Genomic DNA, 27064 nt, shown 5'->3' with positions numbered 1-27064 from the left:
CTCTGGGAGACGCGTTCATAGTGGACTGGGAGTTCTGTACGCGTTCCCACCGGTCCCTGTCATTCCTCAAATGATCAGGAGGTTGAGAAGATTCCGGAAAACCATGATCCTAATTGCCCCGGATTGGGCCAGGAGAACGTGGTACCCGGACCTTCTAGACTTGTCCATCTGCCCTCCAATTCGACTTCCACTCAGAGAGAACCTACTCTCACAGAAGGGAGGTCAGGTTCTCCATCCAGACATCAAAACCCTCAACCTTCACGCTTGGCTTCTGAAAGGCTGAGGTACAAGGATTGGGACCTCCCTGATATGTTATGGAGGTGTTGCTTTCGGCAAGGAGGCCAGCAACAAAGTCTTTATACCGCTGCCGTTGGAACAGATTTTGCAGCTGGTGTAGAGAAAGGAATATCGACCCCTTTTCATGTGGTACACCAATGGTTTTGTTCTTCCTACTCTATTTGGCGAATTCAGGCCTTCAAGTTGGCACCATTAAGGGCTATCTCGCAGCGCTATCCATTTTTAAGCGCACTGCTGAAGAACCATCCTATTTCAAGTTACCCTTGGTAATACAGTTTCTAAAGGGGTTAACCAACCTTTATCCCCCAAGACCATTCCAGGTTCCCCTATGGGATTTAAACTTAGTCCTAACTTTCATGATGGGGACACCTTTCGAACCACTCCATTCTTGTTCGTTAAGATTTCTTACCCTTAAGACTGTTTTATTAATAGCACTTACATCTGCTAGAAGGGTGAGCGAGTTACAAGCTCTTTCTTGTAAACCCCCTCATACAATCTTTCACAAAGACAAAGTTGTCCTGCAAGTGAAGCCTAATTTCCTCCCAAAGGTGGTTTCTGAATTCCATATCACTCAGAAGATTACCCTGCCATCTTTCTATCCTCCTCCTCATCCGGGAAAAGAGGAAGAGAGGTTAAACAGGCTGGACCCTAGAAGGGCTTTAAGGTTTTACATCAGTAGACTGGCCAGGATAAGACGAGCAGATCAGTTGTTTGTAGGCTACACAGGTCACAAGCTGGGGTTACCAATAACTAAGCAGACCATTTCCAGATGGATCATTCTAGCCATTTTGGAATGTTATAAACTGGCAGGAAAAGAGCCCCCTCAAAACCTTAGGGCTCATTCGACCAGAGGTATTGCAGCTTCATCGGCCCTCAAAAGAGGAGTGCCGGTTAAAGATATTTGTGCGGCTGCAACATGGTCGTCCGTCCATACCTTTACACGATTTTACAACTTGAATTCCTCCTCCAGTCAAGAGACTAGGTTTGGAAGGGCTGTATTGCACTCTATTCATCAATAGAAGGCAGCATGAAGTCAGTACTCCCACCTCCAATAATAGAATACTGCTATGGGAGCCTATCTAAGATAAGGAATACGTCGGAGGACACAATCCCTTTGAAGAACAAGTTACTTCTTACCTTGTAACGTTCTTTCGATGGGATGTTCCTCCGACGTATTCCTTATCGACCCTCCCATCCATCCCCGCATTTCTACTTCCCTTGTTGTTGCAGCTTACGCTCCTTCAGGGTGATTAGTCTAGTCCAGACAGAAATGCTGTGGGCTACAAAACGGAACTGAGCAACGGACGCTGCGCGCGACCTTTATAGGCAGGATGACGTCGATACGGCGGCTGTCGAGGGACATCGACTCGGCGGACGTCGACGCGCAGCGCCCTCTAGAGAAAAATGTTCCGAGGCCAGCAGAGCTGGAAGGGGATATCTAAGATAAGGAATACATCGGAGGAACATCCCATCGAAAGAACGTTACAAGGTAAGAAGTAACTTGTTCTTCTCTTAGCATTCCTGCTACTTGTCTATAAAGCCATCCGTGACCTTACCCCTTCCCTACCCTGCTGAGTGTATCCCCCTGCATTCCCCCTCAGACTCTTCGCCCCTCTCCTCCTCTCTACAAACTGTCAATCTTGTGTCCACTGTCCGTCCCCCCTCTTTTCCTCATTTCCCCACTTCACTAAAAGGCTCCCCCCTCAGCCATCAAAGCCATGTCAGTGATGGAACACTTGGAACGCAGTTCAGTATGGATCAGCTGACTGTGGAACGGGCCCCCAACCCCACCACCTTCTATCCATACCAACCATCCAACTCACCTCTTGCTTTTTACCCCCAGTACCACTCTATGTAAATTGTGTAAATACTGGCCCCAGGCTATTACTGTTAGACATTTCTGTTCTCTTCTCCAGTCCCTGTCTCGGTTATGCGTTCCACTCTCGCCCCTTCATCACCTGGTCCACCTAGCTCACTCAATCAAAAGATATTTTGTTGCAATCACACTTGGTGATTGCTTAGTATGCAAGTCATTCTGTTCGGAATTACATCCTTGTTCTTTAATTAAACATATAAGTAGATTTTCCTCAATGGATGTGGACTGTGTTGAAGGGAATGATGTCCTCCAGCAGCAAGAGAGATAACCATAGGTCCCTGCCTCAAGGATGAGCATGGCTGAGACCTTTTTCGGGGTTCCCAAGACCTAAGAGCGGCTACGCTGCTGTTGGTGAGGTGTGCAGTGTGTGCCTCAGCCCTTTCCTGATGCAGAACATAACTCCACCACAGTATTTCTTACTAGCACCAGGTGAGCATGCTATTCACTGGGACTAGTTCTGTGACCTGTTCCAAGTTTACTTGAGGGCTATCTTTGAGGGAAGGGGCACAAATTAGCGTAAGGAGGGAGCCCCTCTGCAATGTTTGGAACAAATTGCTTAAGTCATTTGTAAGAGGAAGACTGGCCAAAGGTGACAATGACTCTTTGGGGAATAGATGACTTAATTTGCCAAATTAAAATAAGACGGTTGAACTGAAATTCTACCAGTTCTTTTTTCGCATGTAAACGTGTCCAGGAAGACTTTAGATGCGGCTGCCCTACATGCAGCATTAATTGCCACATGTAGTTTAAATTGGAGTTCAATATGAGGAGATCACGGACCAGCTTGCGATCAAGACGGCCAGATCAAAGATTTTGAAGGGATTATGAACGGCCGGGGACCCATTGCTGGATGATGCCTATGGCATGGCCCTTTCAATTCAAATGTTCTGCAAGTGTGTTGCATCGTTGATAACATTGAATGATGTAAGTGTGGATGAGGTGTAGGCAGTATAGGATTACAGTAAGGTAATGGGAACCAAAGTGAATAAGGGGCAGGAGGATTGGTGAAATGACAGGTAACAGATGTGTGTGGCCGAGCATATCACGGATGCTACGGAGGGTATGTCATGTCCGGGTGAATGTGGGAGATGTCATGTAAATGGTGGTTTTGCGTGCAGATGCTGTTCGGGCACATGGTGGATGGGTCAGGTTAGTGATCCTTGAGATTGGGGGGAGGGGTAACGAAGATTAGGCGCTTTTTACATTTACAGGATAAAAGCAAGGCTTTGGGAATGTGCTGGTGTGCAATGGCAAAGTGAAGAAGTAGTTGGTCTTGGGGTAGCCATACTAGTGTGTCTTATTGTGTAAGAATGGGGATAAGTTGGAACCAACGCATATCAATCCGCATGCGTATCGTTACACGCAGAGGCTTACTATTATGAGTGTATGTAACTGCTGGGCAGAGTCCATATGCAACCTATATGTGATCAAGAAGGATATATGTGGTGTTGGTTGCATGAGTGAAAGTAATTCTTGCCTGTTGGTGGTATGAAGGCTCTGGCTGTGGGAGTGAAGGTAACCAAAGAATCCCCTTGACAATTCTCATTCTCAATAAAAACACAGTAAGGAGCCTTTTGTTGCTCGGAAAAGACTCCAGTGTGAGATGGACAAGGTGCTGCGGGAAGGTTTTATGGACAAAGTCATCTTGGTGAAGAAGCTGTTTGTCTTCCCCAGTGGCTATCAAGTGGTGCTGGTGCACAAGCAGGATGGGTCACTTGGGATTTGTGTGTAGCCTTTGTGAGGGGTCAGAAATGAGAGGCAGACTACTTTGTAAACGTTTTTCATGCAATGTCATTTTATAAACCTAAAAGGGTTTGATAAACACCTCACTATCCCTACTCTGAAGAGGATTTCCCTGGCTTTTCCAAATAAAGGAATCTGTCTCTCAGACTTTTATCCATACAACCATATGAAAAAAATATATTGCAATTCAAATATAACAAGTTATGTCCAAAATAAACTTGATAACCGTTTCTACTTGTAACCTTGGTAATGTTCCGTGGCCCGGATTCAAAGCAGGAATGTGTAGCAGCAGTTCGTAATTAGGAAAGTTCCATTCTGCAACAAAGATCTGGTGATGAGGTTCTTCTTGCTCTAAAAGTCTCTCACTTGAACTTTCCAGCAGTTCAAAATAAATTACAACTCTTTGTCTCTCCACTTTTTGCAAAGAGTTCAACAGTTCCACCGTTCACTTTTTTAGCAAGAGAAATGTTTTATCAGGATGAGTTCACAAAACGATATAGTGGCCCTTGCCCCTTCTTCTTCATAATCTTTTAACCACAACTCAGTACTTCAACTTCTAATTGGTTCACTCACCTGCCAGGTCTATCACTTACAAAGTCCCTTGCCCTGGTGTACTCACCTGCCAGGATGTAAGCTTCTAATTCTGCTACACTACAAGTACCTCTGTGGTAAAGTTCACTTCCAGCAACCTAGCAATGAATACTTCTTCTGGAAACACATGAGACACATTGGTGCTGTTTAGGCCACATGCAATGCAGGTTATGCTCTTCTCCTGAATACATTCTGCCAGGAGGGCTGCTCTTCTACCACAACAAAGTATTTTGACTTTCAACTATCAGTATCAACAACTTCAGTATGAGCTAAGTGTCCTGGGAAAACATATAAGACAGTGGTACTGTTTGTTCGACCCTTTTGATTCCCACTTGCAGTGCCGATTATGTTCCTCTCCTCCTGAATGCTTTCTGTCAGGAGGGCAGCTAGTCTGCCACTCTTGTTTTCCCACTCTTACAACAACCAACTCCTGATAATCGCTTTTTATCACACTCGCTCTTCTTTGTCTTTTGCAATGCTTGTTTGGGTCTCTTATCAGCTAATGTCTCCGTCTCTCTTTGGCAATAGCGGTTACAATTGGCTTGTTTCTTACTTTCCCTCTCTTGTCTTTGGCAATGGTGGTTTTTGTTACCTTATTTTAATATAGCCTTCTTTAGGTTTTGGCAATTACTTTGATCTTGGTATTTATAATCGTCTTGTTTGTTCCCAAGATTTTTATTCTGCCACTTTAGCCGCTTTGTATCAGATTGGTATTTTTTAGTCTGCCACTTTAGTCTCTTTACATTAGTTTTGTATTCAATATTCCCAATAGTGGCCAGCAGGGCGATTACACCGCATTCTGAGGTCACACAATACTAGTGAGCTTTCTGCTTCCTGCAGCCCGCGCCCGTCGGAAGAGGAACGTTCCTCACTCCACAGCCACTCCGGTGCTCGCCTGCCACCGGAGTATACGTTGCTTTTGGGGAAAGCGTCTTAGACGAACGCTTCCCTCCGCGCAACCTCTGAACCTCTGCATACATGGTCACCATGGGCAATGTTTCTGGGATAACACTTCCCGCTACGCAACCTCTGCAGACAGGGTCATGAAGGCTAGAGACCCTCACAAAACCAGCATCCGCTTCACAAATAGCAGTGGCTCCAGCATCTTGGCTTCCCTTCAACTTCTGCTACTGCAACATGGAGTCTCGACAATTACTCCACCTTCTGCTTCTTCTTAAGGCTCGCACCTGAGGGGTTCCTTTATACACCTTGATCCCACACAGGTGTGGGTCATTAACACTACTAGGCTGCACCTTGCACTCCATTGGTCTTACATTCCTCTTCATCATCTCAGTTTTTTGGGCATTGTGGGACATGAAGTCCACAATGTTCAAGCTACCATTTCCTTTTACAGTTTCAATCTTACAGTAGGCCATTAAGAGGGTAGGGTCTCTGGTAAAGTTATGAAAAGGGGATTTTCCCATTCCTCCTGACCTGCTACCCCCCCAACCCCCCCATGTGATCCTCCCGTAAAACACCACCCCCACTGACAGGGTCAGGAATCGTCTGTTTTCCCATGCCACGTGAAGGGTCCCAGGCCAGCTTTGCTGGGGGAATCATCTCTGATTTGTCACCATGCATAAACTTAATGGCAATATCTTGGGCGATCAGATGCCTAGGGTGGGGCTTGCCAGCTGGTTCTCATCTTTGATCTGTCCTCAACATATTCAATACGTTTAAATAAGGATTACCGCAATCATGTCTTCTTTTTTGGGTCATTCTGTTTCCTTCAGGTGCCATTTGATTTGGCAACAGCCTCGACATTTTAGTATTTTATGCAATAGTTAGTTGGTGGTAGGCTGGTTGTCAGTTTTTGCATGATGAGTTTGCGGCACATGCGAAAAAGAACATGGCATGAGACTGATGCAGGATTTTGGATTTCTTTTCCCGTAAAAAATGTTTTAACAGTGAAATTAAACTGCTAGGCGAATGCGTGTAGTGTGATATTTGGTTCACACGATTGGTGACAGGAGTGAGGTCCCTCCAGGGTCTGGTGCATGTCATTCTTGATACCACTGCACCCAGCACAGATCACCGTTTGAGGTCCCAATTGGGTTGCAATACTGAGCTAAGTTAATTCCATGATATGCCGAATGCACTGTGAGCATGCATATTCGGATGAAAAAAGGGGTCAAGTTTGAATGACTTGGTTGCAATCAATTTGTTTTTTTTTCAGCTACAAATGGATTTACAGCTACAAATAAGCGTTGTTAATGAGGCGCTATAGCGATTGCACCCACCTGTTCACTGCAAAATAATTTCGTACAGCATGCGATGAAGAGCTTTGCTATGTAAACTGAGCCTGGCACCACTTTGTGTCACCCCAATTGCCATTTAATTTCCCCAATGATGAACACTGTGCTGCTTTGTTACTACATTATTTACATAAAGAGCATACATGTACTGGACCATGTGAGCCGAAGGCCCCCTGAGCTTAAGGTCAACAAAGCCGCTAGGTTTGGATACTTTTGGTATTCAATGTAAAACCTATTTGACTGTGGATGACAGGATGGTTTGTGGGTAGTAGTGTCCCCTGTTCAGCAGGGATAGACCGTTCCCACTGCATTCACCCCACATGAGTTCTGAGAGATGCAGAATGTTGTCATCCTGCGGCTGAATAGGAGGCACTGGCTGTTACTTGGGCAACCAATCGTTTGTTTTGAGGTTTGGCCTATACAGCCAGAAATCCGCTGTACATGTTTCAACAACTTGCAGGGGGATGGAGAGGGTGTAGGGCATGTGGTTCTGAGGACTGCCAGGTGGATGGTAGTCGTTGTGTAGTACATTGAGGCTAAGAACAAGCATAAGCAATGCCAATAGTTTTGCAGTTTGAAGTTTATTGCATTGTACGCCTAGCAGGAGGGACGGAACGAGGAACACAGCACCGGCCAGATGAAATGACAGCATGGGAGAAAATAAAGGGCAACGCGGGGGGGGATGAGGAGGTTAGCCGGGAGGGAAACACTGTGGGGGGGGAATAAGGAATACATGGCAGCACGAGGGAGAATACAAACATCCAATCTATAAAAGCCAGACCAGCAACAGGAGCATTATACAACATTTAAGGAAGGGATGGCAGCACAAAGGGGGGTAAGGAATGGCAGCACACAGGGAGGGTGGAATGGCAGCACAAAGGAGGAATGGCTGAGCAAAGGGATGGGAGGAATGGCTGCGCAAAGGGGGGAGAGGAATCGCTGCGCAAAAGGTGGGAAGGGAATGGCTGTGCAAAGAGGGTGAACGGCTGTGCAAATAAATTGGCAGGGGAAGGAATGGTCGTGCAAAGGGGGAGGAGGAATGGGCCCACAAAGTAGGGGAAGGAATGGCAGCGCAAAGGGGGAAATGTATTTTATTGAGGTGTAGTACCACTGACCACATACATATGACATTGAGATCAACACTATTTTATAGGTCAACGACCAAAAGCTGCAGTTATACATACGTTGTGAGGATATCTGTATGTTGTATGTGTAAGTGCAACAATTAGCTCTACCTCTTCCTGCCATAAATGGAGCAACTGGTGGCAAAGAGGGGAGGCTGAAAACCTAACCAATACAGATCACTGCACACTGCTGAAGAAGCAAACACGTGATATGAAACCTAAATCCCCATTGGCAAAAATCATGTAACACCCAAAACCATTGGTTTAAATGGGAGAAGACCATTTAAACTAGCAAAATGTGCATTTTCCTCTGCATCTGTAGAGCTTTGCCAGTTGGCGTTCCAACCAGATACTTTGTTTTCTGAAAACCCATCTCTTTCTCTTTTATCTGTAGTAACGGTTTTCAGCATTATGATGGAGGTTTTGGGCCACCAAAATGCGCCAAAACCAAATATGTGGATGGCAGTGGTATGGATTCGGTCTCCGTGGCTGGTGTATTGGATCTGTGAAGTTGGAAGACTGACTGAGGCCAGTATGGAGGGGGGGGGGTGTGAGCAGACCAACACATTAAGAAAAGGATTGCGGTTCGGTTGGAGAGAGAATGTGTATGGTTTTGGATCTGGCTGCCAGTGAGGTACTTTGAGGAGAGGTGTGGTTGTTCCACCTGTTGTAAGGTGGAGGTGACTCTTGAGACGAACCTGGGAAGGGAGAAGAAGCATGACTAAGAAGAGACTGCGGGGCAGGGATGGATTGGTGGTCAGGCATGGATGCAGATATTGGAGGGCGACAAAGGATTGTGTAGCAGCATAGTCCGAGTGGCAAGGCTCAAGGGGGCAATCACTGGTGCTCTTCACAGTCCTTGCCATGGTTCGGTCCAAATTGACTCTTGATGTTGTCGGGCCTTTTGAGGTTATTACTGCTGGTAGATTATTGTTCTATAAATGGCTGTAGGTTTCATGTGTAAATGAAGTGCTAATTACTCCAATTCTCATAGACTGTTGGAGAAAATATTTGGGCAAAAAGGTATGGCAAAGAAGGTACCTGCAGATTTTGTTCGAAAAAACGAATGGTCAATTTTTTGAATTTGGGCTGTATGAAAAACACAACAGCCGAAAATGTCGAATAAATTTACCATTCGTTGCAACCTTGTTCATTATAAAGGCATCGGGGGTATAATAAAGTTAAAAAAGAAAAACTAAAAAAAAAAGTGAAGGGAGCCAGCGTCACAGAGAGATGCAGGCAATAGCAGGCACACAAGGAGGTGTGGTGCCCACAGGTAAGTAAGGGGATGGGGAGAAACTGGTCATCGGAAATGTTCGGGGAGTGAAAACCGAAAGTCATTTTCGTTTGAATTACTTTAGTTTTTTTCTCCATCGAACATTTCTAATTCATTTAAATCATGGTAATCCTAAAAGAAGCAGGTATGCCGCTAATGAGGTTAATAAAACAGATCTCTACCTCTACCTACTCAGAACATCCAAAATGCATTCCTTCGGTGGGGGATCGACACTTGTGGAGCATGAAGTGTCTGAATTGCCAACATGACAGCGTTCATGGCACGCGACAAAAGCGCACAAAGGGATGACATTGAAACCTTCAGCAAGGACATACCTGATGCGTTACAGCCGGCCTTCCAGAAGGTCCTGCAGAAGGGGAGGCAGATTGCTAATGCAGTCATTAAAAAGGCTTTCAATGCGGCAGAAACTGCGTGCTGTCATATTGCAAGGTCCGCAGAAGTAAAGTAGCATGCTTGGCTGCAGGGCACAGGTTTTAAGCCAGAAACCTAGGCATGACTGCCCGATTACCCCTGCAAGACTTTTTGCTCTTTGGATAGGTGGTTAAAGCCTTGGAGAAATATATATAAAACGAGAACGATATGCTTGAAACGCCAGGCTAACTTAGTGGTAGACCATACCAAGAATGAGGAGCCGCCTCAAAGTGGTGCACCTTGAGGACAGTTCTACAGTCAATCTTGCAGCCAATTTAACCAGCCCCTTATACAAAAGGTGTAATAGCACACAAACAGCCTTTCTCATACTCCTCAGCACTGCATGGTCAAAGATGTGTTAGAGGACCTACCCTTACGGAGACGTCCTCTACCTCCAAGCAGGGATGCCCTGGTGCATGTCCCCTCCAATGCTTCCCCTGTGAAGGAAATATTACCATCATTCACCCGCACCTTGGGGTTACAACTAACAGGTATGTAGTAGCACAGTGAATTAAGGAGACAGTATTTAGCTGTAAGGATAACTGCAGCCTCAACACTGAGAACCAGAAGAGTGACACAGGAACACCTTTTCTTCCTGCAAAAGAAGGTTCTAGCAGTTATTTGGGAAGGGTACAGTTGAACCAAAACAAAAAGACTAGTCCGAGACATGTATCAAGCAGACAACATTTTGAAGCTAGCAAAGTTCAGAATGACTACACTCCAGTGAGTAATTCTACTCCTAAAAATGGGATTTCATGACCATGTTGGATATGAAAGATGCATATGTTCATATTTCATTGTTTGCACGTCGCCAAAAGTATTTATGCTTCAAAGTTGATGCACAGTTTTTACCAGTCCTGGGTGCTTTCTTTTGGAATTGCATCAGCACCTCTTGAGTACACAAAGGTACTAAGTAGTGCAGCACATCTGCACTGCCAAAATAACCAGTGTAGCTTCATCTACACATCTGGCTGATGAGGGGGGGGAGGGCGTGCAGCTCTATGCTACGAAAACAATCAGAAAACCAATGGCCTATCCCTCCCATGAAGGAGCACAAGCTTTATTAGCCCAAGCTTTGTTAGAAAGCCGGTTTCCTGATAATGGTCTCCTAGGGATGATGGTTCCTTGCGTATTCATTCCTTTTGCATGGCTCAACATGCACCCACTACAACAATGGCCCACGAGCCAATGGTCGCAGGCATCTGGCATATGGGATGATCTAATAGTGGGGTGTCAAACAGTGTAAATAGGCTACAGTGATGGACAGAAACAAAACTGTTAAAGGTCAGAGCTTTTATCAACTCACCAGTGCAAGGTCTCATTACAAGCTGATTGTGGGGTGCATTGTCAAGAGCTCGAAGCACAGAGCGAATGGACAAGGCAGCACAGAAGTATGCTGGAGCGGCTCGCAATCAAGATGGCCTTGTTGACAATCCAAGCGCTTCTTCCAAACAGCAAGAATGCGACTATCAACACAGTCAACACTACAGCCATGTTTTACATAAAAAAAACAGGGTTCACCACATTCAAAAGCTTTCTTCCCCCACAGCAGATTTGGCAGTGGTGCGTAATCAGAAACATATTTATCTTTTTTTACTTTTTTTATAGTATACATTATAAGTATTATGAATGGATTTAATTGTATATGTATTGCTAAGCAACTTTGTTTTAATGCTTGTTTTTTTAGGAATTATGTCTACTTTTTATTTGTGTAGGTTAAAGGTTATTTGTTTAGTCATATAACCAATAAAAAAAAAGAAACCATATAAATTCAGGCTCAACATGTGATGACAGCAGTGACACATTGTCCAGCAGATTACTTCTTGTGCAGGGACTTGGTCCAAAAATAAGAATGGAAATTCCATATAAATATTCTCCAACAGATTTTCATAGTGTGTTCAACATTGCAAAATGCTCGGCCTTAGCCATTAAGTACGCACAACAGGGGTCTCTTGGCAACGCCCTATGGATGACTGGTCAAGCTTATTTGCATAACATGTCCCCATTCTACGCCGACTCATTACTTTAACAAGTGGTTCACAAACGCCTTCGGGAACACGAACACTGAACCTGGGTTCTCATTGCACCCACATGCACAAGACGGCTATGGTTTCCTCGTCTCCAACGAATGTCAATGTGCCCACCAGTCATTAAAGTTGCAGCCAGTTCACAACCTGCTAACACACCAGCACCGGCCGATAACACACCCGCGTCCTCCTACTATGGACTTGGCTGCCTGGCTTCCGAGGTCATATTACACTTGTTGCTATGTATAGACGTTTTGCATGAGGCAAGGAAACCTAAAACTAGACACTGCTACTTTGACAAGTAAAAGCAGTTTGTCATTTGGTGCACAAAGAATCCCATTAATTCAATTGACTGCTCACAGGCAGATATTCTTAAGTACCCGCATGTTCTCTTTGACTCAGGTTTGCTTTAGAACTTGTTTAAAGTACACTTTGCTGCACTAGCAGCAAACACCAACTCACTACACAAAGTGTCATCGTGTAAGGTGCCAGGAGGAAAAGCTTTTTATAGAAGAACAGTTTACTTACCAGTAACAAACCCACTGCCAGTCTAGAATCTAAATATGGTTAATCAGAAATTAATGGGACCTTCCTTCAAACCAATGCAGAAAGCCCTTTTAAAGGGGCTTTCTTACGAAGTAGTTTTCCTCGTTGCTGTCTCTTCCATCAGAAGGGTAATCTAACTGCAGCCCGCCTCAGTCGATGAACCCTTTGTCTCTTCACGAGCATAAACTGGTCTTTAGAACACATCCATTGGTTTTGCTCCTAAATAAATTTTAAAATATGTAAATCGATAGAATTACCAGGCTTTTTCCCCCAACCCAGAGGGTCGGAGTGAAAAAGCACTACACACTTGATTTTTTGAAGAGCAGTGATGTTCTACCTTAGCAGAAGTAAAGCACTCCAGAAGACCAGCCATTTCTTTGTATATTTTACAACAAGGAGAGAAGGTGATCCTGTAACCGAATCCACGGTTGCAAGATGGATTGTACGTTGTATACAGCTGTGCTGTATGTTGGCTCAATAGTGTCCTGTTCACCCCATGAATCTCACTTGACATGTAGTACTGGTGCAACGCCAGACGTCATTGGAAACGTACCATTAGACGCTATTTACGAGGCTGCAACATGCAGCTCAATTCAGAAAACATTATTGTAGGGGTACAAAAGTTGCTAGTTACTAGCCAACTATAAAAAGTCACTAGCCACCTTAAATTTAAACATAAACACAACTCGCTGTTGCTTACTCACCAAGAGTCAATTTTCACTAGCCAATGGCTGTTGAGTACCAATTTTGAGCCTTGATTATTGGGCACATAGGCAGGCAAGGATCGATTCTCAAGTGGTTCAGACAGTATTAAAATATCTGCTTTTAATTGTTCCTCCAGCTCACCCGGCACCAGCTCCAGGTACAGCAAGCTAGTCTATGCAAAGCACGTGAATATAAGCAGATTAAAAAGGCTCAGAAGGCAAACATTACTTTGCCAGTAGTAGTTTTTCTGTGGCTTGTATCTGCTTAGAATCACATGTGACCACCCAGCCTCTAGACTTGGGGGGTGGGGGGTGAATAGTGGGATCAAAAGGAGTGAGTCTAATTTGTTTTGGACTCTGCTAACATGCGGTCAATCGATGGGGGAGAGGCATCAATCTGAGGTCCTTGATGCATGAAGGATCATGGGTGTCTGCACATGTAGGAAAAGGGATAGTGTGACAGGAGCGTCCATGTCGTTGACCCTTTTTTATTCTAAAGAAACGATGTAATACCCAACCCACCCACTAGATGGTGCCCTATGCGTTAAAGGTGATTCTAAGAAGCTACAAGCCACAGAAAGATGATTACTGGGTAATGTTTACTGTTCAATATATTCACTTTTCACTTTCCACTTTCCCATGTTAAGTTTGACTTCCACAGATTACCGCATTGTGATTTCTTTTTTCAGTGAATCAGATACATTTACATCAGGGGGAACTTGCTGATGGTGAATATGGTGTTTGGGGCCCCTTGCGTGTGCAAATTGCAATGGTTGCTGACGCAATTTGTGGCAAACACACTTTACATGCTCAAATGCAGTTATATAGGGTTTCAGCCTGAAAAAAGTGAAAATAGTAACTTTCATCCCTGCAATTAGATTTTCTTTTATGGGGCCCACCACTCGCCTGCTTTGCCCATATCCAACCCCTTGCCCCCATTTTCTCAATCCTGCATACTCCTACTCCTCTTACCACTTTCACATTTTTAGGGATGAAACCACTGAATATGCTTTAAGGCAAGGGTGAATTGTACTGTATTTGTTTAAGAAGACATAACGCAAATGCCCCGCAGAAATACTCATCCTTACTGAAACATTGTTGTTGGATTGTCTAAAAATATTAATTTTTATTCCAATTTCAGAATGATGGGAGAAAAGAAGAATAATGTTGGAAGAGGAATAAACATCGCCATTGTTAATTGTAAGTTAGTTACACGTTGTTTTGAGGACTTTGACATGCAGCAGAAAAATATTATGATCAACTTAAAAGCGACCCACATTTCTGTCGCCACACTCAAAACAACAATGCTTGCCTGAATAGTGGGGATGGTATTTTTTATGGTTTGAATTCCAAAATAAAGTACAATTTTGTAACACTGAACTATATTGAAATAAACAGCGCTATAAATCAAGAACTAATGGTCGCATAGTTATCAAATCATGACCTCTGTGAGTGAAATCGCAGTGGGGGCACTTCAGCGACCAATCTAATTTGAGTCTGTTTGCCAACCTTTCGATTTTATTCGCAAGCCATTTTTTTGACAGGCAGCGATTTTGTTACTTATGACATTATTTGATCATCTTTGTTTGTAGGGAGGTTTGTATAAATTCACTAAAGGCGAGAGTAACGCAGATATGGCTCTGACAGATCCATCCAATTCATTTATAGCAAAGGGATTCGCAAACTAAGTCTATCAGACTGTATCATTGGGTCTCAGGGCGCCCAAGGCATGTTGAATAAATGAAGGCCACCCCCTTGACTTGTGTTCTTCAACACGGTCCATTCTTTATCTGCCTTAGGAGGCCGATGGCGATCCCGCAGCTGCTGCTTTCATTATCACACGCCTGCGATAGCAGCTTTTTCCACCCTTGCACTTTCCACCTCACCAGGATAGTATAGGCTTCACTTCGGATTCTCCTTAACCTTAATGCGATGGCTCTACATCTTTGCCAAATAGAAAGGGCATAGGTGCATATTCACAAGTACTACCCTGGTGGTATATTATTCATAGTTTTAAAAGAAAATGGGATTTGGTCCAGAAACCTCATCTAATGGCTTGCCAGGAGGACTTTTACTTCTGCCTTAGTATGCTTTGCTTTCCTCCCAAACATCTATTTTACCCTTTTATATTATGAAATATTATTGAATGCAGTATGTTAATAATTTTTTCTGCAATGCAAATATTTGTTTTAGTTTTTATTGTGCAGTTAGTTTAGTTACAAAACGTTAAGCACATATCTTTATCACAATTCAACAATTCAATATTCACATATTCACAATTATTTTATAGTTGTTTCTAAATATCTCTGAATCATGACCGGCAGCTCAAGCTGCTGTGGGAGTGGGGTCTACGCACTAAACTGCACACAAATGACCAAAGGAAAACCCAAGTTTTTGGGGAAAGTATTGCAAAGGTTCTCCCATGGTCTGCAAAGTTGAGGGGGGGTGGGGGTACAGGTCCCAAACAAGTCACGTCCAAACTTCCACTGGGAACTTTTGCTGCAATTGTTTGATACTTTTACACAATATTGGATGAGAAGTTGGAGTCTGGGTAAACTTAGAAACATCACTTGGTTTGGTGAAAATCCATTCCGCTTTTAAAAAATAAAAAAAACACAACCTCCAAAAATGTAGAGAGATGTACAGTCCGGTTTTTGCGAGCCCAGTTCATATTTGTAATAAAGTCTGTGAATCACATGGGTAGAATTGGGTTCATTTATTAGGTCTTGGGTATACAGGTAACAAGTGAAGGGGAAAGAGAAGACCCACCGGTCCCCACCACCCAGGTAGGTCCTGGAACCTCTTGGAAGGAAACCTCCGTAATATGCATGCATTCCATCACTCACTCTGACATCACAGACACAGGCTCTCCAACTCAGGGGGAAGGGAATAAAAGATGCTGCAATATCAGAATACATGAATATGATTGGCTCATTGGATAATCTGGTATCATGAATCTGCACCGTTAACCTTCATGCAAAAGGTTTTAGAAAGAAATGTAAACTTGCTGTATACGGATGAAATTTGCTAAAGGAGTCGATGAATTGACTAGTAGAGCTGGTATCAGGTAATATTATCCCCATATATATGGTTGCCATACATAATATCGCCGGGAAAAGGTTGTGGCGATATTATATGGGTGACCGTATATAAAGGGACAGGGGCAGGAAAAAAAAGGGTTTTGAGGGTTGCGGGGGTGTCCCCTGCATGTTCCATGCAATAATGTCCCCACAAAAACGGCCATTTTTCGGCGATATCTTTGCATGGCGATATTTTTGAGGGGACATTATTACATGGAACCGTAGAGCTGGGCACACCAATGCAGGCTCGAGACTAAAATATGTCGCAAAGGCCTTTGTTAGAAGCAAGACAAACTCGAGCTGAGCCAACCACTACCTCACCCCTCTGTTCCTCTGTCGTTTCTGTATCAGATCCTGGTGGGGTAAAGCAAGGGTGCCAGAGCTCAGCATGCTGAGCGGAGACCTCTGTGCAGAAATATACATTATTGTGAATATGCATTGCCCCTCCCACAGTGCACATGTCAGTGAGAAAGGCACAGTGCGTGCATTCTGGTGGCGCACAGCAAAGAGTCCGGTTGAATCTAATGATAGCCGGGGGAGGCCAGACGCAGCAGTGCTCCTCCGAAATGTCTTTGCGGTTTGTGCTACATGCATTAAATGTTCCTGGGAGTGACTGATTTTGCTAGGGCGAGCGACCACTGGACCTGCATCTGGTGTGCATTTATGATTTCCCATGTTAGTGATAAAACCAGCCTCAGGCTCTTAGAGATATGCTACTGTGGGATCCACAATGGGAACTTTAGAATCCATGCATAACACAACATGAGGATGGGCGAACTGATCCCTGCAGTAGCATGGCCTATCGTTCTGTATTTTGCAGGGCTGCTGTATTTTCCCGCCGTGTGCCTACATGCTGTAAGCAACCTTTGCAGGATGAGAAAAAGCCCAGACCATGCCCTCATGTGTAGGATAATTGTCTGCTAGCTACCATCATGCTTCTGTATCCCAGGCCCAGCTGCTGCGCCATGTTTACCTCCCAGCCCTCATCATGAGTAGGACAGTTGTCTGCTAGCTACCATCGTGCTTCTATGTCGCAGGTGAGCTGCTGCTGCATGTTTTCCTCCCTGCCTTCGATAGGCCTTGCTTGGGCCCGCTGACAGCTCCAGGGACTGACGTCGCTAAGCTGGGCTTGGGGTTCTTTAATTCTCCCTCCAGTTTGAGTCCTTGGGCAAGAGAACAGCCAGGAATGGTTGTTAGTATTCTCTCCAGATGAGTTGGGTCAAGCTGTGCGCTGCTTATGTTATGTATGTAATGTTCTGTTAAGCGCAGAAATGTTTTCCTCCTGGGATCTGCTGGTTTTCCTTCAAATTATCAAGTTTCAAACGTTCTTACTTTGATGCACACACATGAATTACATTTTACACAAATTATGCATAGCAATTTCATAGACTGGTTTGGAGTGTTTAATGGCCACATTTAGGAAAATATTGAATTAAATGTTTATTTGAAGAATAAAACGGAGCATTTAACATGCTGAGACAACTTGCCCTTTATCATTGCTTCTGCAAATGTAGTGGAATCCGATAATACAGTGCACTTCAACAAATACACCTCTTAAATTGAGTAAGGATGTCTGTGCATTGGGGACTGGGCATGCACACAGACTGGCTTCTCCTTTGACACTCCTCTTCGAATGGATTGTGTCCTCTCACGTATTCCTCATCTTATATTTCCATATCCAGCTTCAGCTGCTTTGGAAATGTTTTCCAGCAGAGGGTGCTGCGCGTCGATGTCGGTCGACTCGATGTCCCTCGGAGGCCTCTGTCTTGATGTCAACGCCATCGATGGTATAAAGCGCGCACAGCGACCGTTCGCTTCAGTTCCGTTTTTTCCACGAATTTGCTTCGGATACTGTACGCTTTGGTTCCCTATCGAGAATCTTCGAGTATATTGTTGAAAATGGCATCCTCATCAGCGTCTCCGACTCCGAGATCGGGGTTTAAGAAGTGCCAAGATTGTGGGGCAAAGATTTCCCTTAGAGACCCCCATCGGGTGTGTCTGTGGTGCCTCGGTTCCTCTCGCGCTACTTTCGAATGTAAGGCCGGCCTATCGATGACGGCGAAAGCCCTGAAAGAGCAAAGATGAAAATCAGCCACAGGTAGGTCAAAATCCCCTTTGACCCCATCAAAAAGTGTCTTCAGACAAGTCAAGAATTTTTTTTCCTCGTCGTAAAAAGAGATCACGCAGTGGTTCTCACCGCTTGTCATCTTCACGAAGGTCGAGGAAAAGGCACCATGGGTCGCCGTCATCATAGTCTAGTTCCCCCACAGAACTGTTTAAATGCACAAAGGAATCGGCCTCTCCAGCTGAGTGGGAGAAGTTCAGAGTAAAAATGATGCACGTTTTTGAGAATGCGGCCTTGACCCCCTCAAACTCATGAAAGCCATGCCCAGGTCGAAAAACTCAACAAGAAAAAAGATGAGGGGGAAAAAAGGAAAAAACCGTGCGCCTTCGGGCCTGGAAGGCAAAGAAAAGTCCCCTCGAGAGCGGTCAAAGGATCCCTTGAGTCGAGAAAAATCTTCCTCGAGGAAGAGGTCATTGATGACATCGGCACCGAAAGACTCCTCATTGGACCATGACAGGTCCTCAACGCCGAAAACGTCAGGCGAGTCCTTGATGTCTACTGTGTCGACGCCCTCGATGTCGACTGTGTTGAAGATTTCGGCGCCGCCATCGAGGATCACAGAAAAGGTGTACACACCTTTACCAAGAAAGAACTTCTTTGAGTCACTTTCTTCGATTTATGAAGAAGCAGAACATTCTTCGGATGATTCACAACCTTTTGGTCTTCAATATGGAACACCTGGGGTCTCTGAGCATTTGATCTCAGAGGAATCAAAGCTAAACAATGTATAGGAGTCCCTGCAGAATGCAAGTGGACTAGCTACGTCCCCAGAATTAGAGTTTGGGAGCGCAGACCCCACTGTCCAGGCTGAAGGGTCTTATAGACCGTTAATGTCCAGAGTGGTAGAGTATTTGGGGTGGAAAAGACCAACACGAGTATACGAACAGGATGATCTAACTGACATCCTAGATAAGGGACCTCAGGAGGACTCTATTCTTTCATGTGGCATTGCAAAGGAGGGTGAGTACAAATTGGGAGATGCCAGAATTGATTCTGGCAGTGAATAAAAAATTAACATCAAAATACAGGGTGTCCAGTAGTGACCCCAGTTACTTGACAAAACATCCCACTCCTGAAAGTTTAGTGGTACAAGCTGCCACATCAACCTCTAAACAGAACGCATATCCGACTATTCCCCCAGACAGATGACAAGCGTTACGATGCTTGGGCCAAGAAAGTTTTCTCTGCGGAAAGTATGGCCCTAAAGTCAGCAAATGGTACGTGCTTGTTGGCCAGATAGGTTCACTCACACTATTTGGGAATGTGTAGCAATGGTGGCTGATCATATCCCCGAAGGGGAGGAAAGAGACCGATTCATTTAATCTAGTCAAGGATGGGAAAGATGCAATTTGCAAATCCCTCCAGACAAGTCTCGACACTGACATCATCAGGAGGTCCATGGTGGCTAGTACAGTTATGCCCAGATTGCCCTGGTTAAAGTTTGGTTTTGCTCCAGATGTGCTATCCAAATGCCCTTTGATGGCACACGTTTATTTGGTAGCAAGGTAAAAATTACAGACCTATAAAGCGGCGGCAAAGTCCCTTGGTGCTGCTATTAGACAGACGCAAAACAGCCCCACCCTGTGGTGGATGGGAAGAGGTACTAGAACCGCCCAGGCAGCAGCTGCTTTACCATCAGCCACTGCTCCAGCCGCCTCAAAACCTCTCTGAGGTCTAAGTTTTCAAGACCCCAGTGGGACGCAGACTCTCACTGCATCTGAAAGAATGACGAGGCATTACTTCAGATGCATGGGCATTGGAAACAATTGCCAAGGGTTACTGCCTTCCCTTTTTTAAAAAAGTCTGTCATCCACCAGGGAACAGCTCTTTCAAAGTTCCAGATCTGCTTCTTATGCAGGAAATATTAACCCAGCTAGAGAAAAGAGCTATAGAACCAGTACCTGTAGTGGAGAGGAACAAGGGTTGGTACTCCCCGTACTTTCTAATTCAAAAAAAGGATGGAGGATTGAGACCCGTCTTGGAGTTAAGAGACTTGAAGTTCCTCAGGGAAGGACAAGTTCAAGATGGTTACACCTTTTTAGATCCTTCAGGCATTCCAGCTTCAGGACTGGATGGTATCATTGGACCTTCAGGATGCTTACTTTCATGTGCCAATCCATCATAAGCACAGAAGCTACCTGAGGTTTGCTGTTGGTGGTTCTCGTTATCCGTTTCGAGTTCTGCCATTTGGGCTGACCTATGCCCGAGGGTTTTCACCAAGTTAATGGCGGTGGTGGCAGTGAGTCTGAGGAGAGGGGGGATTCACGTCTATCCCTACCTGGATGATTGGCTGATCAGGGCACATTCCCCCTAACAGGCCCTGGAACATCTCAGCTCCACCTGTCACTTCAGAAACTGGGCTTCTCCCTCAAATTCAAGAAGTCTCACATGATGCCATCTCAAAAGCTTCTATTCATTGGAGCAGTCCTAGATGCATCCCTGGGGAAAGCCTCGCCACCATAGGTGAGGGCTCAAGACATTCTGCAGATGGTCACCAAATTCCACAGTGCCCAGTGTCTCCTGGCCTTCGACTTTGAGGTTGCTCTGCCTCATAGCATCCTGCATTTTTCTGGTGCTAGAGTCGCGCCTGTGACTGAGATCTCTCCAATGGGCTCTCAGGAATCAATGGTCTCAATTCCTAGGCTGGATGTTGGATGTCAGATCTCCTTCAGGTCCCAAACAGAGTCGCTCAGGATCTCCTGTGGTGGGCCTGCGAGGACAATATTTTGAAGGGAGAACTATTTTGGCAACCATGGCCGGAGATAAAGGTTGTAACGGATGCCTCACTCACAGGGTGGGGTGCACATACCAACGACTTGACAATAGGCTATCGCTGGTCTCCATCGGAGTCCAAATTACATATCAACCTGTTGGAGCTGAGGGCAATCAGACTAGCGCTGAAGGCCTTACTGCCCTCTGTACGGGGTAATGACGGACAACACGGTGGCCATGTACTACCTCAACAAGAGAGGTGTAGGGTTGCTACCACTGTGCAGAGAGGCAATGCAGCTCTGGTTCTGGGCAATTCAAGAAGGAATCTCCCGATCGCCAGCTCACCTAGCCGGAGAGGAGAACATGACGGCGGATGCTCTGAGCAGGCAGAGCAGTCTCCCACGAGTGGGAACTAGCTCCGGAAGTCCTTCAAAAGATCCTCACCCTTTGGGGAACCCCCCAAGTGGATCTGTTTGCAACCGTGGCCAACCGGAAGTGCGAGCAGTACTGCTCAAGGGAATTTCCCCTTAGAGGAGCTCTAGGAGATGTGTTCTTAGTGGACTGGGATTTTCCACTCCTCGTGTATGCATTTCCTCCAATACCTGGCATTCCTTAAGTCATCAGGGGGTTGAGGAGGTTCAGGAAATCCATAATCCTAATTGCTCCGGATTGGGCCAGGAGGATGTGGTACCCGAACCTTCTGGACATGTCCACCTGCCCTCCAATACGTCTTGCACAAAGAGAGGTCTCTCTCTCTCTCTCTCTCTCTCTCTCTCTCTCTCTCTCTCTCTCTCTCTCTCTCTCTCTCTCTCTCTCTCTCTCTCTCTCTCTCTCTCTCTCTCTCTCTCTCTCTCTCTCTCTCTCTCTCTCTCTCGTTAAGCATACTTGGTTCTGAAAGCAGTGAATAATATGCAGCTCGAGAGACAGGAACGATACAACATTACATACATTAGAAATGAATCATCTTAGATCGGTTTGGGTGCATCAGGGTCTAAGAGGTAAGAGCAGAAGGCTGCCCAGGCGTTGCAAGGTCTGGAAGGGAAGGGTAGAAAGATACAAGTCTTAGCATTCTTGGGCCAATGTCTGTGCCACCAGCCAGTCTTTCGCGGTGGGGGGGGTGGAGTGAGTCTTATCCTTCCACTTTAATAGAATAGCTCTCTTAGCGATCATATTTATTGATTCGTATTTTTATATCGCACAGCAGCCCAGGGGCATTGTGGCGCTGTTACATAAATGCATTGCTAGTTACAAGGCAGGGTTTAGTAGTTACATAGATAAATTACATTTGCGGTTCAACTTGGAGTTACATAGGTAAGGCAGGTAGTAAGTATTTGCATTTAGGTTCAACAAGGGGTAGAAAGAGCATAGCAAAAAATAGCAGAAAGCATGTACTTTGCGGGTGGATGGATTGCAGAGTGGTTGTGTAGAGAGGGTTATGTGAATAGTGTGGTTTTGAGGGATTTGCGAAAGGCGAGTAGTGAGGGTTGCGCTCTTAGAGCGTTGGGGAGGGCATTCCACAATCTCGGCACAATGTTTGGGAATCCAATGTCGCCAGCGTTGGCTCTTTTTATGGAGGGTACGCAGAGTTGGTTGGCATAGTGGCTTCTAGTAGGGCGGGCAGAGATTTTTTTGGATATCGTTTCAGATAGGTAGGGTGGGGCAGTGAGATTGATGCATTTGTGTGTAACGGTAAGGATTTTGAAGTTGATCTTTTCCTTGACTGGGAGCCAGTGGGCTTTGCGTCTAGCCTGGGATATGTGGTCAAATCTAGGAATGTGAAGGGCTGCGCAGAGTGCGTTGTTTTGTGTTATTTGCAGTCTATTGATGATTTTTGTAGAGGTGCCTGCCAGCAGGGCATTGCAGTAATCGAGTCTGGCACCTATTGTGGCTCTGGCTATGGATAGGCAATTTTGAGCGGTGAGAAAGGGTTTTATGGCATTTATCAGTTTAGTGGTGTAGGAGGAGACAGAAGAGATGGCGCTGATCTGTCTTGTCATCGAAAGAGTAGAGTCTAAGTAGACTCCAAGGGTTTTTACCGATGACGAGACTGGCATATTAGTGTGGTCAAAGGTGAAGTGAGTGTATTTAGTATTGAGTTTGGTCAGGATTTCAGAGCCCATTGATTGGCATATATCTGTAGGAGAGCTTCCGAGTCGTGGTCATAGCCTCCAGTGAGGGGGAGGAGGATTTGGGTGTCGTCGGCATAGTTTGTGTAAGCTATGCCGAGCGCGTCCAACATGTCGACTAGAGGTTTATTGAACAGGTTGTAGAGGGTAGGTGTTGTACATGAGCTCTGTGGGACTCCACAGTTGATGGTAGTAGGGGCTGCATTGGCTTGGTCGGAGTAGACCTTCATGGCCCTTCCTTCTTGGAAGTTTATCCAGGAGGTGGCTTTTTCAGAGAAATGGGCGGCGTTAGATAGGTGGGAGCTAAGGGTATCGTGGTCAACAAGATCAAACGCGGCGGAGAGATCGAGAAGGAGGAGGAGCGCAGGTTTACCAGTATCCATTATTTTGGTGATTAGGTTTTTCAAATCTAGGAGGGCAGTTTCTGTGCCATGGCCTATGCGGAAGCCCGATTGTCTTCTGCCTAGGATAGCATTGGATTCCAGATATTACTGAAATTGGAGGTGAGCGGCTTTGTCCAGTATTTTGAGGAATGGGACGGTTGTTATGGGGCGGTAGTTGTTGGGGGAAGCGGGGTCTAGGGTGGGTTTCTATGAGTGGCCAAACCCAGGCTTCTTTTAGGCTTTGTGGTACGATACCTGAGGTGAAAGATGCATTAACGAATGCTGTGATGCTGTGATGATGGGTGTGAGTGAGTCTGCGCATTCTTTGATTATGGTAGGGGGACAGATGTCCCCTTTGCATGTGGAAGGTTTAATATTTTTGAGAAGATTGGATACTTCTGTCTCAGTGACGTCTTTGTAGACGAAGAGGGGCATTTCTGGGAGAGGTTTAGGGGGTCAGGGAGGATGTGGAGTGTTCAGATTGGGAAGGGCTTTTCATGTGCTATTATTTTTCCTTGGAGCAATTTGACTTTGTTGATGAGGGCAACCTGAATGCTGGAACACCAGGCTGTGTCTTTGGTGATTTCATCCGGGGTGGTAGCGGGGGAGGTGAGATCTTAAAAGATGGTGAAGATTTCCCTGGATTTAGAGTTGGCATTAGAGATTCTCTGATTGAATGATTCTTATTTGTCTAGGAATATGGCTTTTTTATAAGCGGATGAAATTGATTTGAATTAGGGAGGATTGGTTGGGTGATGATTGCCATTTGGCTAGTGCACAACGCTTATTGGTGCGGAAGGCTGAGAGGTCTGCCGTGAACCAAGAATTAGAGAGCATAGATCTTTTCTCTTTTTTGTCTTCTAGGGGAGCTATGGATTCGATAGCTTCGGTGAGAACACGTGCATAGGTGTTGGCCAAGGCGATGGGGTCGTTGGTGAACGGATGTTTAAGTTCAGGGATATCCAGAAGCGGTGCAAGGTTGATTTTTAGTTAGGTTTTTAGAGCTTCATTTTTAGTTAGGTTTTTAGAGCCCATGCCCCGGGTGGGGCATGGGAAAGTATTTTTTTACGGCTAGGAGTGATGGGAATCGCAAATCGGATGAGGTGGTGATCTGTCCAAGGGAGGGCTGTGTTGTTTGTGATGGACGAGGCGCAATTGTGGTCTGCAATCCAGTCTATGGATCGTCCTTTACAGTGTGTAGGTGCTGTGATTTTGTGTTTGAACCCGATGTGGGTGAGTTCTTTGGCTAGGGAGGCGGCTGCTTTGTCCTTTGGGTCATGCAGGCCTAGGTTAAGGTCACAAGAAGGATCGTTTAGTGGTGCTTTTTAGGTTATTACCTATGATTTGGAGAAGGTGTTTTTGGTATTCTTGTGGTGAACCTAGGGGTCTGTAGGTGATTAAGATATTTATGGTACAGTTGGGGGACATAGCAAGTTTAGCAACAAGAAGGTCTGCGTTATTTTTCCACTGTTGGCTACAGAGTCTACTGGATAGGGTGACCTTGAAGATGAGGGCTACACCTCCACCTTTGGATGTCTTGCGGTCTTGTCTCAGGATAGAGTATCCTTGGGGGAAGGCAAGGGAGAGTGAGGAGCCTGATGCTTCATATTGCCATGTTTCAGAGATGGCTAGTAAGTCAAGTTTAAGGTCAGTGATGAGGTCGTTGATCTCCAGTGCATGTGCTGGGAGGGATTGGGCGTTAAGCGTGCATTTCAGATCAGTGTAGGGTGGTGTGGCTGGACGTTTGGCATGAGTGCTGTGGTTAGAGCTAAGGTGAGTGGTTGTTAAGTGTTTGTGTGGATGCGAGGGCATAGGGCTGGATGCAGGGTAGAGGTGGTTGTTGGGCAGCATGTGGAGAGGGCTGTGTGTGTATGTGGTTGGGGTGCGAGAGCTAAGTCTGGTGTTTCTGAGGTCAAAGGTGGGAGGAGTGCTGCGGAAGGTGATGTGTAGCTTGGTGCGAGACCTGAGTTTGTGGAGCCTGAGGTTACAGAGCGTGTGGCCATTGAGCTTAACGGTGTGAGGACTGGGCTGGGTGTTTCATAAAGGGCAAGAAATGGTAAGTCTGTGGTCTTGTGGGGGCGCAAGATGTGTGGGTGACATGTTGCAAATAGACCAGAGGGCGAGTGTGAAGAGGGAGATGGCTAGGTGGGTGAGATGGGGTGGTGTGCGTTGGTGTGGTGGTGAGGCTGACGAGCAGGACATGGGTAGATATATTTGTGCACAGGTCACAGTTAGGGGTGGGCTAATTCACAGTATGCAAATATACGAATAGGCTATTTCAGTATTTGGGCAGGTCACAGTGAGCAGGTTGGAGTAGGCTAGTTCACAGTATGCACAGTTGGGCAGTTCACAGTATGCAAACATAGAAATAGGCTAATTCAGTATTTGGGCAGGTCACAGTGAGCAGTTAGGACTGTGCTATTCAGTTAAGCAGTTAATGCTAGGGGCGGCGTTTGGAGCATAGAGCATAAGGGTGCCAGGAAGGGAGGGGCGTAATGCAGTATGCATATCATGAGGCAAACACGGATTATACTGTTGAATGTGAGTAGTTGGCAGTTGTATGTCAAATGGTGCTTTATGCTAGCCAGTGACAGTCTCAGGTGCATACAGTGCGATATGAAGGAACACAGTGTCAGGCCTTAGTGTTGGGGAGAATTCTCTGTTAAGGCTAATTTCCCAAACCTAGTGAGCTTCCCAGCAGCTTTGCTGGATTTTTGGGGTTCATTTTTTTCTCCTGCTAAGAGTGAGACTCTTTCTCCCACTCTTAGGCATGATTTGAGGATATCCTTTGACTTTGTATGTGTTTTATGGGCTATGGGAGTCTTTTACTCCATAGGGCTTCATGTGTTTTTGGTATGTGTTACACAGCACCCGCAGTGCAGTAACACAGGGGTGTCATAGTGACCCTCAAACATAGACTCCATACCCTGGGATTGACTACTTTCTCCCAGGGCATGTAAAGTCACCATTGACTTTACTAGTCTCAAATTGTGAACAGAACCAGTACAAACCATCATATTGTGGAAGTACTGGTAGGGGTAATTCGATTGCCCCTGGGTCTGTTTTTCAAGGAGGCACTGTCCAGTCCCCCCTTTTCGAGTTTCTGGCAGGTGGCAGTGGTTACCACGCAAAATATTCCACCGGAATATTTCCTATGGGATTTTCCCATTCATTTTAAACGCACCACTTTTTTTTGGTGCAATGTTAAAGATACCGCCCGGTTATTTATTTAATATTTATTCCCCGGTTGGGTCTTTTTGCCAGGACTCGGTTTTAAAATGGCGTTTGTGTTCGCCTCTGTAACTCCAACCCAAGTCGAGCCCTTGTTCCACTTTTGGCGGGCTTCTGCAGAGAAACCTCCAAAAGTGGTGCCACTCTGTCTGGGTCTACAGGATGTGTGGGAGGGGGAATAGGCACCCTGGACTGAGTTGCCTTGGCAACTCAAGTCGCACTCTTGTGTGATTGGCCCAGTGGTGAGCCGCCCGGCTCACCACTTAGCATGTTTGAGTGACAGCTAGGACTGATGAATGGGGGTTTTCTGCATAAAAGCAGGGCTTTGGGGACTGGAACTTCAGAAGTCGCCACAGGAACTAAAGAATCTGAAGAGGGGAGAAGCTGAGCCATCTACAACGACGACACCACCGGTGGAGCCCTGCTGTATGAACTCACCACTTCCCCGACGACAGAGGAGATCTTCTTCCCAGAGAGTCTTCTTCCCTTTGAGCTGGTGGGACCAACCACTTCACCTTTTTCGCCTTCCTGGATCG

At 45.6% G+C, this 27064-nt stretch overlaps 1 protein-coding gene across 1 annotated transcript in view; it reads left to right on the top strand.

Annotated features, from left to right (window-relative positions):
• FAM3B (FAM3 metabolism regulating signaling molecule B) overlaps positions 1-27064 on the top strand; it is a 455943-nt gene that overhangs the window by 298988 nt on the left and 129891 nt on the right. Inside the window, exon 4 of the mRNA XM_069636046.1 lies at positions 14013-14071. Within this exon, the coding sequence (XP_069492147.1) occupies positions 14013-14071 (59 nt within the window). The remainder of the gene's footprint in view (positions 1-14012; positions 14072-27064) is intronic.

Source organism: Ambystoma mexicanum, chromosome 7p (assembly GCF_040938575.1).
Source record: "Ambystoma mexicanum isolate Mex_15411 chromosome 7p, UKY_AmexF1_1, whole genome shotgun sequence".
Taxonomy (NCBI): Eukaryota; Metazoa; Chordata; class Amphibia; order Caudata; family Ambystomatidae; genus Ambystoma; species Ambystoma mexicanum.
The sequence above is the reverse complement of the archived record's forward strand: the minus strand, read 5'-3'. Positions and strand labels throughout refer to the sequence as shown.